We start from the raw sequence: 9,841 nt of genomic DNA on the forward strand, positions 1-9,841 counted from the left end.
TGCAGAAAAAGGGTACACACGCCTTTACTATGGTCTCATTAATGTTTCACAAGACTGTGTTGGTCTCGTTAATGTTTCAGAAGACTGTGTTCCTCATCAAATATGCTTAATAATAATCATCGTGCTGGGTTGTTTAAGATTCCCCACACATGGAGATACACAATACTGCTATTAAAATGATGCTGACACCAGTTAGTACTTCTACTACCACAACTACTACTAATACTACAACTATTGGTACTACTGCTGTCACACATCTGTTTCTCTTCTGACTAATCAGTGCTCTCCCTTTCAACTCAACAGCCACCTTCTCAACTAGTTCATTATCTAGTATTCAAATACACCTGTTCCTTGCTCATTGGGTCTCTTGAGCTGTGTTCCAAATGTCCACTTGTCCAATCACTCACTCACTCACTCACTCTATAGTGTTGCTACATAGAACACTCACTCGCTCACTATGTAGTGTTTGCTACATAGAACACTCACTAAGGGATAAAGGCAGACAGCTGTTGATAAATTTCAGACACTATTTGGTCGGTAAAGACTTGCCTGCTTTCACAAGACAGGCCGCAATGAATGATGGTCTAAGCTGATCAATGTAGGGTACAGCTTCTGTACCCTACATTTTGCCCTGCCTTGCAAAGATTTTGTAGTGTGCTATATAGTGTTGTAAATTTACAGCTGAGAATTGGAACAGCACTACAAAGTGGCTGGTTAACTATATAGTGGACTATATAGTGGGTGAATGGACATTTGGAACACAGCATTGTATATATGCACCTGTGTTTTAAGTTGTCCTCTGTGAAGTCTCTCACTTACAAGATTGTGTACTGTCCTTGCCTGGCTCCCATTCAGCTTGCTTGCTCTGGTTAGCATCTCTGTTCTTGTTTTTTGACCCAAGCCTAGCTTCTGATTTAGTGTTTTGCCTGTAGTAACCCATTTACTGTGTGTAGAGCTCTGTGTGTAGAACTCATCCATGTCTTACTTTGGATATTTTTTTAGGTTAAAGTTTGCCTTAACGTCTCTGAATTTATGACAACTGCTGCTATTAATGATCATAAGAATAACAGAACTGGTAAAAAAAAAACAACTAAATAAATAAAAAAAATGATCTCACAACAGTTCATTACTCTGCTACACTGTCAGTAAAAGTATTTGTTTTATCAAATTGGTGTTAATGTAGGGGTTATCCTAGCTAGTTTGTCAAAAACTAATTTATTCTGACAGAGGATAACTAAACATTAATACTGAGCATTGCAGAGGCAAATGATGTACTTTGTGTAATTAGCTCCATAATACTTTTACATAAACGGTTTAACACCAAACGTGTGCAATTTACAAGGTACTTTAGATGAGAGCTCTGTTCCGCTCACCTGACTGGGATCCTCACACGTAAGAAATGGTCAACTGCAATTGCCAGAAGGTTGAAGACAGAAGTTTGGGTCATAACAGTGTTCACACAGCTGATGAGAAGTCACCCATGGAAGGGAAGGATATCAAAGAGATATCAAGAGGAACAGCTGCTGTGCCCACCAAGCAATCAGCCACCAGCTCCTGCCAGGGACATGATAAGGCAGAGGGTAGGCTAGGTGGTAACAGCCATTTACACCAAAGGAACAGAGGTCACTTAAAGATGAACAGCTCTAGCAAAGAAACTTCCTTTTGTTCACACTTTAAGAGATGAAACTAAAGTCCACATACTAAAAATGGATTTGCAATTTGAAAAAGCACTGTAACCTCACACACTGATGCACACCCACACACAATGAAGAATGTAAGATTATAGTAACATCTGAACAGACATGGTTCAGAATAAGAGAACTGTTGAACCTGGTGGTCTTACTACCATAGTTACAAAGAAAGCTTCACACCTCTGGGGCCACATTGCAGTTGGAGCCAAAAACAATCGATTAAGCAAAATACAAAATACGATGGGCAAATGGCAACCACCTCAGTCCAAAGGGTCCTTTAGCATTAACACCAAGATTCTGATTTGCAAAAGCAACATTGTAAATCTATTGTGTGTTGCCATTTGTTTCATGGTATAAAAGGCCGATCATGGTACCAGTTTTCTGAGTTAAGCTTTGCAGGCAGACATGCTGCTGGATTCCATTGCCACCAAATAAAGCTTTTCTCCAAGCGCGCTTTTGGTCCGGTTCGTTTACTTGTAAAATCACGACAAGAACAAAGAAAATCCAACAAGAGCTAGATGTGAGTTTATTAATAAATAGAACAGAATAGAGTAGAATGCCTTTATTGTCATTGCACATTGTTTTACAGCCAAATTTGCTAAATAAATGGAATGTCCCCCCGAATATGGACTTGAACCCTGGACCCTCAGATTAAAAGTCTGATGCTCTACTGACGTAATAGTGCGTTTTTTTTTGTTTGATCAGTAGGACCAACTGCTGTGCATTTCTATGAGGATTCTTTTACTGTTAACATCCATAGTGCAGCATTTTTTTATTCAAAGATAACATTACCTAAGTTTAACAATGGTTATAAACACACAGACCTTAAATATGATGTTTGTACATTTGACTGCAGTGCATATTTCCCTTAATACACAATACAGTCTCCCTAGTTACACTTTGCATGTTTGCACATACTGCAGTGCAAGGAGTACCAGGAGTGGTACTATGCAGGGGAACAAAATCTGTGGTCTATATGTGTGGCTTCCACCATCTAATGGGTACAGGATCCCTCAGCACTCTCAGAAGATACTGAGACCCTCATGATCAAAGGAGCACTCTGAGTCCTGGTTGTTGTCAATGTGCAGTGATTTTATACAGAGACACTGCTGCAATGATATTAGAAAGAAAGAAAGCACATGAAATATTTTAACACCCGAAAGTCACATCTGTTGTAGACATGTAGAGTTTGACTGTTGTGTTCATCTTTGGTTGATATCTTTTGTATGTTACCCTTTGTTCCTGTCCATCAGTGATATAGACACTCTACCTTTGACTGTCTAACGTGTTGTGAGAGTGAAAAAATGAAAAACTGACCCTTTATTTTTTATCTTTTCTCTTATGTTTTCGATGAAGGATCAACAGGATTGTGTGGGTGAAATTCTCAGCCTGGGCCAAATGAGACTGAGTCCCAACGCCACACGATACCTGTTCTGAGACAAAACAATAGGAGTCTAACAATGAGTCAGATGCAGTGTAAGTTTATTGTATAGTTCAAAAGGCATACAACAAACTGAGTCAGGTCCCGGGGAGTGACTGACTCCTTCTCACAAAACACCGGTCTTTATACACGTTTTCTCAAAAAAAGATACACATTACTTTGTCTCTTTGTATGTGGGGCACCTCTGCCAGCCCATCTTCACAGACTCCTCTTATCGCTGGTTTAGATTATGTCATTATTGTCTAGTTCCTTTACCTTTACCATACGTCGTCTCCAATATTTACTGCCCTGCTAAGCGGTGGAGCAAGATATATCACAAACCAGGAATATTTCACCTTCTCCATATATTATGACTGACCACAACACTCTGGCAGAGGCGCCGTTCTCTTTTCATATATTATGACTGACCTCAACACTCTGGCAGAGACGCCAACCTTATCTCACATGCTGTCCTCAATAGGGCCGCACAGGCCTTTTGTTTCTGAACAAAGAGAACTTAATGTTTCTTACAATACAAAGGATTGTATAGTTATATAGTTGTTAATATAAACGATTACATTGATTCACCCCTATAATAATGAATACATTATGGTTACATTGTTTATCATGGTTACTACAGTGGTTATCTTAAAGGAGAGTAATATTTTTCCAACAGTTGCAAGGGTAAGAGTAACAGAGTTGCAAAACAATGCTAATGTTATCTTAAAGAACAGCTTCATCGACACATCGGTCCAAAAGGGTGGCATCACAGGCATCTCAGGATGTTTGGAACACACGGAAGTGGTCACACAGCTCATCAGAGAGGCCAGGGAGAACAAGGGTAACCTCTCAGTGCTGTGGCCAGGCTTAGTGAATGCGTATGTCTCCATACTACACAAGCTAGTGCAGCTCACACTGGTCAAACATCACGTCCCCAGCAGAGTCAGAGACCTCACTGCCGACTGCTATAGCAACTTAAGGCTGAGAGTCTCCTCTGGAGCAGTTACCTCAGACTCACACAAGATCGAGGTTGGGATAATCACAGGGTGCACTGTCTTGGTGAGCCTGTTCTCCCTGGTGATGAATATGCTTGCAAAGTCGGCAGAGCTAGAACGCAGAGGGCCAAAGACAAAATCTGCCCAACGCCAACCACCCATCAAGGTGTTCATGGATGACCTGACAGTCACAACAGAGTCTGTCCCAGGCTGCAGGTAGATCTTGCAAGGGCTTGAGAAGCTGATGGAGTGGGCCGGGGTGAGCTTCAACCCAGCTAAGTCAAGATCCAAGGTGCTGAGAAGAGGAAAGGTAGATGACAGGTTCTGGTTCAGTGTTGCGGTGCTGAGAATCATCCCAACCATGGCAGTAAAACCGATAAAAAGCCTCGGCAAGGTGTTTGACAGCTCCTTGAGGGATGCAGCATCCATCCAAGCTACCTGCACAGAGTTGACCAGCTGGCTAAAATCCGTCGACTTTTCCGGACTACCAGGGAAATTCAAAGCATGGTTCTACCAGCATGGCATACTTCCTAGAACCCTGTGAACGCTCCTGGTATATGAAGTGCCAATATCGACATGTGGAGACATTGAAGAGGAAGGTCAGCAGTCACCTCAGAAGATGGCTGAGGCAACCCAGGAGTCTCAATAGCTCCACTCTCTATGGGCACAGCAACAATCTGCAACTGCCCATCAGATCCTTGGAAGACGAATTCAAGGTGATGAGGGCCAGGGAAATGTTACTGTACTGAGAGTCAAGAGATCCAAAGGCAGCCAAAGCTGGAATCGAGGTGAGGACTGGGAGGAAGTGGAGAGCAGAGGAAGCTGTTCTGCAGGCAGAGTTGGGGCTCTGTCACAACAGGCTGGTGGGAGTGGTGACTCGAGGCAGAGCTGGACTGGGGTCTTTTCCCACTTTGACATCATCAAATGGAAGGAGAAGCGACACCTAGTCCAGGAGGAAGTAAGAGCAGCATTGGAGGGGGACAGGACCTGCAGAACAGTGGCGATGAGCCAACAGGGAGCCTGGAACAGATGGGACAACGCCATGGAGTGGAAAGTGACCTGGGCTAAGCTGTGGTAGGCTGAGCCCAACCGGATCAAGTTCCTTGTCCAGGCGGTCTATGACGTGCCTCTCAGCCTGTCAAACCTCCACGCGTGGGGCAAGACACCATCTTGTCCACTTTGCTCAAAGCATGGAACCCTTGAGCACATCCTAAGCTGCTGCACCAAGGCACTTAGAGAGGGGCGGTACAGATGGAGACATGACCAGGTCCTGAAAACCATCACAGACTCCATCAGCACTGGAGTCGAGTAGGCCAAGAAGGCTCATCCCTCAAAACAAGCCATTGCCTTTGTCAGAGCCGGGGAGCAGCTAGGAATTCCAGGGAGAACATCAGCAGGAATATTGGCCTCTTCAAGGGATTGGCAGCTGATGGTGGACCTTGAGAGGCAACTCAAGTTTCTGCGGCACATTGAGAGCACCACCTTGAGACCTGACATGGTTCTGGTTTCTGATTCCACAAAGAAAGTCATGCTCCTGGAGTTGACAGAACTGTGGGAAGACCACTCGGAAAAGGCATTCGAGAGGAAGCTCACCAAGTATGACGGTCTGGTCAGAGAATGTCGGCAAGGCGGCTGGAGAGCAAGATGCCTGCCAGTAGAGGTTGGGTGCAGGGGCTTTGCAGCCCAATCTCTATTCAGAGCCCTTGGCTCATTGGGCTGGTTGAGGGGGAGAGGAGGAGAAGAGCCATCCGCAATACCACTGACAAGGCAGAGAGAGCCTCAAGGTAGCTGTGGCTCAAGAGAGGAGAGCCATGGGGGAAGAATAGCTAAGCTGCCATCTGTTCACAAGCTTGGGTCTGATCAGCCCAAGCTGGGTTGCCTGGAGGAGGGTGTATGATGTTGAAAAACTTGAAACACCCGATGATTCCAGGAACATCAGTGAAGATGTGTCCAGAAGTATAATAAGATATATTTGCACAAAAGCTTTTTCTCAGGTGCTAGCTGTAGAATGTAACATTACTGTCAAGGTCAAGGGTTGTGCGCATGTTGTGGGACACAACTTTCGTGCATGATTGCTATTATTTAAAATATGTTGTTGATTAAACAAATTGTTTTAACAATTACAAGAGATATATGTCAACAAAATCATTCCAAAAAATGTAGATTTAAAACTTATTTTACTGTTATACTTGATATCCAAGTTGGTCATCAAGAAGGTGGGATGAGATACTCTTTAGGGGATACTCCAGAGCTATTTGACATTTTAAATAATATTTTGGAACCACTTTTTTTCTACAGCTATATACATTTTTATCTCAGGACAAGTATAATTTACACAGCAAGTGCATGTTTTAGTATTTTGTGCATGGATTATTTGAAATTTCATGAGTGGGACAGAAAATGTCATCCAATTCTGGAATATCCCACATATTTGTTGAAAGCCTAACAGACACAACCTCATACACTGTTGTCAGTCAGGCTCAGTGTTCTCTTGCACACTTAGCTTGCAATGGTGTGTCGGCTTGATTCACTAAATAACATGACTTGGTGCACTACTGTTGGTTGGTTTGTTTTTCTCTATACTGCTGTACAATGTTTTGTGGTGAGCCAGTGTATAGTCACAGGACTGCATCATACTAGTTACTTGCATTCATCCTCTGCCAGTCTCAACAGGTTAGATCATCTGTAGCAGACTTTAAAGGACACGGCCAAAGTGTTATTTAACACCAGTAGACCCAGTAATCAGAATAAAGAACTTTAAACAAATATATACATGTCGGTGTCCTGCTGTTCCGGTTAACACAGCACAGCATATATATTAAACTAACAACGGCAGCTGACATCAGAAACACCATAGCTCAACATGAACTTATGATTTCTGGTCTGTAAGAATAAGACACAAAGAGTCAGAAGGGGATTGCGAGTGTAACCACACAGGCACAAAAGCCACTGAACAATAAGTTTACTTTACTAAATAATTCACAGTGAGTATGTATCTCTTTGGTGGGTCCTCATTAATGAGGTCATTGCTAGGTAAACACAAGGGCATGTAGAAAGTTTAAAATAACATTGAGTACATTGGAGTAAGTCTTCTTTTTAAACATTTTTTCTGATAGAGATGAATAGCACCCTACCTAATCTAGGCTTTAGAATGTATCTACATGATTTCATACAAAACTTTTGAGACCAGGTTAAAGATGTTCTTAAGAAAGAGAATGATTTAGCTGTATATGAAGACTATCACATTTCTAAATATGACTTTTATTTATTCTTTTTTAAAGAAAAAAATGTTAACTTCAAATTATTTACTGTCAATTGAACTAATGTCTGAAAAAGTGGGACCAAGACAAGACTTTTTCCAAAGTCTACAGTCAGCAAATAAAAAGAAGAAACAAACCATACTCAATCAGTCTGACTAAAAGTAAATCACAGTATGTATTGGTATATGATTAAGTTTTATTTCAAGTTTCAAGTTTATTTAGAGCCCAATATCACTATTTACATTATGATATTATGATTATGATACTCAATTAAAAATGAATAGGTCTTCAATGTCAAATTCAAGATTATTAATTTCTTTCATTTCTGGCCTGAAGAGAAGTTGTGTGCAGAGTCATCTTTGTTTGATCCTTTCTGCTTGTGCTGTTTGTGTAGTTACTCATGTCCACAGACTGGCTCTTCTGATCTTTGGGCGGTTCTTTGAAACAATGGAAGACCCTCTTCCATAAGCTTCTGTACGCTGAATGTATCTTTGGGATTTTGAAGGCATAAACTACGGGGTTGATGGCCGAGCTGACATGAGTGAGGAGGATGCCTAGGCGGACAAGGGAATGGGGAATGCGTGCATGGAGGTAAAAGGTGACAGTGTTCATGATGTGTAAAGGAAGCCAGGAGATGATAAACAGCACGAGGACCAGGGTCAGACACCCAGCCAGCCGTCGTTCTTTGTGGTAATACAAGTTAGATTCGGGAGCCACACCCCTTCCTCTGAGCTTCCTCCGAATAGAGGTGAAAACACAAAAATACAAAACTGCCATGATTGCCAAGGGAGGAAGAAAGCAAGAAAAAAAGATCATGTTGACTAAATATGACATTGGAACAACAGTGATAAAGGCACAGGTGATAGTAGTGGAGTTTACAGATTTCATTAATGATTCATGGTTGTTCCATCCAAACAGGGGGATGAAGCCTAAAACACCAGCAGAGAGCCAACAGACTCCTACTACAATCCATACACGCCTCAGGGTCACCACCCTCTTAAACCTATGAAAATAAAAAAGCATTATCACTATTTTCATCATGCGACCTATACGCCTTCAAAATGTTCTGTTTCACACAAGCAAAAAAATGAAAAATGTAATGTAAATAATATAAATGTTTTTGATACTTTTTCAGAGTGAGTTGGTGACAAATTATGCACCTATACAATGTACATTTCATGGAAATGCTGTCCAAACCAAAAAGATTATTTAATACATTTAATATAATTAAATGCAGTAATATCAAACACTTCTCTCAGGCCAGGAAATGCTGAGCAATTGCACAATACTAATTCTCTACCACACACATACAAATAGTATATATGTGCGCTTCATGCTATACAAGACTTGCCAAAGTATATTTTATGAATTAAAGGACCATTTATCCCATAAAATATCTGTTTAATTGCATTTAAATATCAATCTACATATCAGCATTTGTATTGTCTACAAAATGAACGCTGGATTTCAAATTTGTTCCAAATCATGATTTATATCCTTTGAACATGAAAAGCAGAAAACTGGATCTGATGTCCAGAGCAGCTGAGTACTCTTACCTGAGTGGGATCCGCACACACAGGTATCGGTCAATAGCAATGGCCAAGAGTGAAAGCACAGATGCCTGGATGGGCACTATCACAACACAACTGATGAAGAGGCAGTTGTGGAAGGAGGTGTGCACTCGCCCATCCACGAGCACAGCTAGGGGCACAGTTACTGCTCCCACCAGGAAATCAGCCACTGCCAGGGACATGACAAAGTAGTAGGTGGGCTTTCTCAAAGCCCTGTGTTTCCACACTGCCCAAATCACAAACATGTTTCCCAGGCAACAGCCCACAGCTATGAGGACCTCTATCAATGTGTAGAGCAGTTCTTGCACATCAGCCATCACTGAGAGCAATTAAACAAGAGGAAGGTGGCGACGATCTGACGATCGAAGGTAGACCATTTCTGTGTGCTAAGGTGTAAGAGAATAAACAGGAACCTATATGGTCCAATATGTAACCACCACGTATACCTCTTTGCAACACCCCCAAACCCTCAAAAGAACTGCATGTTCTGAGGTTGTCACGCCCTGGTCCTCTCATTCCCCCTCTAGCGGTTAGTTTTGGTTAAGGTGTCTGTTACTTGCTGGTTCATCCTGTTAATTGATTCATTGGTTCCACCTGTTTTCAGTTAATTCAGCCTTGTTTAGCAGTGTATAAGTGCTCCTAGTTTTCCTCTCATTCCTTGTGTGTAATTGCTTGCCCTATGTTATGTTGGTTTCTCTGTCTGCCTGAAATCCTGAGTCTGCGTTCTTAAGTTCCTTGAAGTCTTTTGTTATGTTTGAAGTAAATAAACTGAAAACTGACCTGCACCTGCATACTACATGCCTCAAGTTAGGGATTACACAAGCAATGGCCTCCTTACATAGCATTAGATATTTCTCTGTGGTCGTGTTTGGGAGTGTGAACTGGAAAGAACCATACATTTACA

General features: G+C 41.9%; 1 protein-coding gene and 1 pseudogene across 1 annotated transcript; one reads left to right on the forward strand and one right to left on the reverse strand.

The window, feature by feature from the left end:
* Window positions 1-1,399: 1,399 nt before the first annotated feature.
* LOC115815249 (uncharacterized) lies at window positions 1,400-5,936 on the forward strand (annotated as a pseudogene).
* Window positions 5,937-7,675: 1,739 nt separating this feature from the next.
* On the reverse strand, window positions 7,676-9,254 carry LOC115815250 (adenosine receptor A3-like). The gene is made up of 2 exons (XM_030778207.1): window positions 8,923-9,254; window positions 7,676-8,369 (listed from the first exon to the last, which is right to left on the reverse strand). Exons 1-2 carry the CDS (start codon window positions 9,252-9,254, stop codon window positions 7,676-7,678), a joined length of 1,026 nt encoding a protein of 341 aa, XP_030634067.1.
* Between the last annotated feature and the right edge of the window lie 587 nt (window positions 9,255-9,841).

The sequence above is a fragment of the Chanos chanos genome, chromosome 6 (genome assembly GCF_902362185.1).
Source record: "Chanos chanos chromosome 6, fChaCha1.1, whole genome shotgun sequence".
Classification (NCBI taxonomy): Eukaryota; Metazoa; Chordata; class Actinopteri; order Gonorynchiformes; family Chanidae; genus Chanos; species Chanos chanos.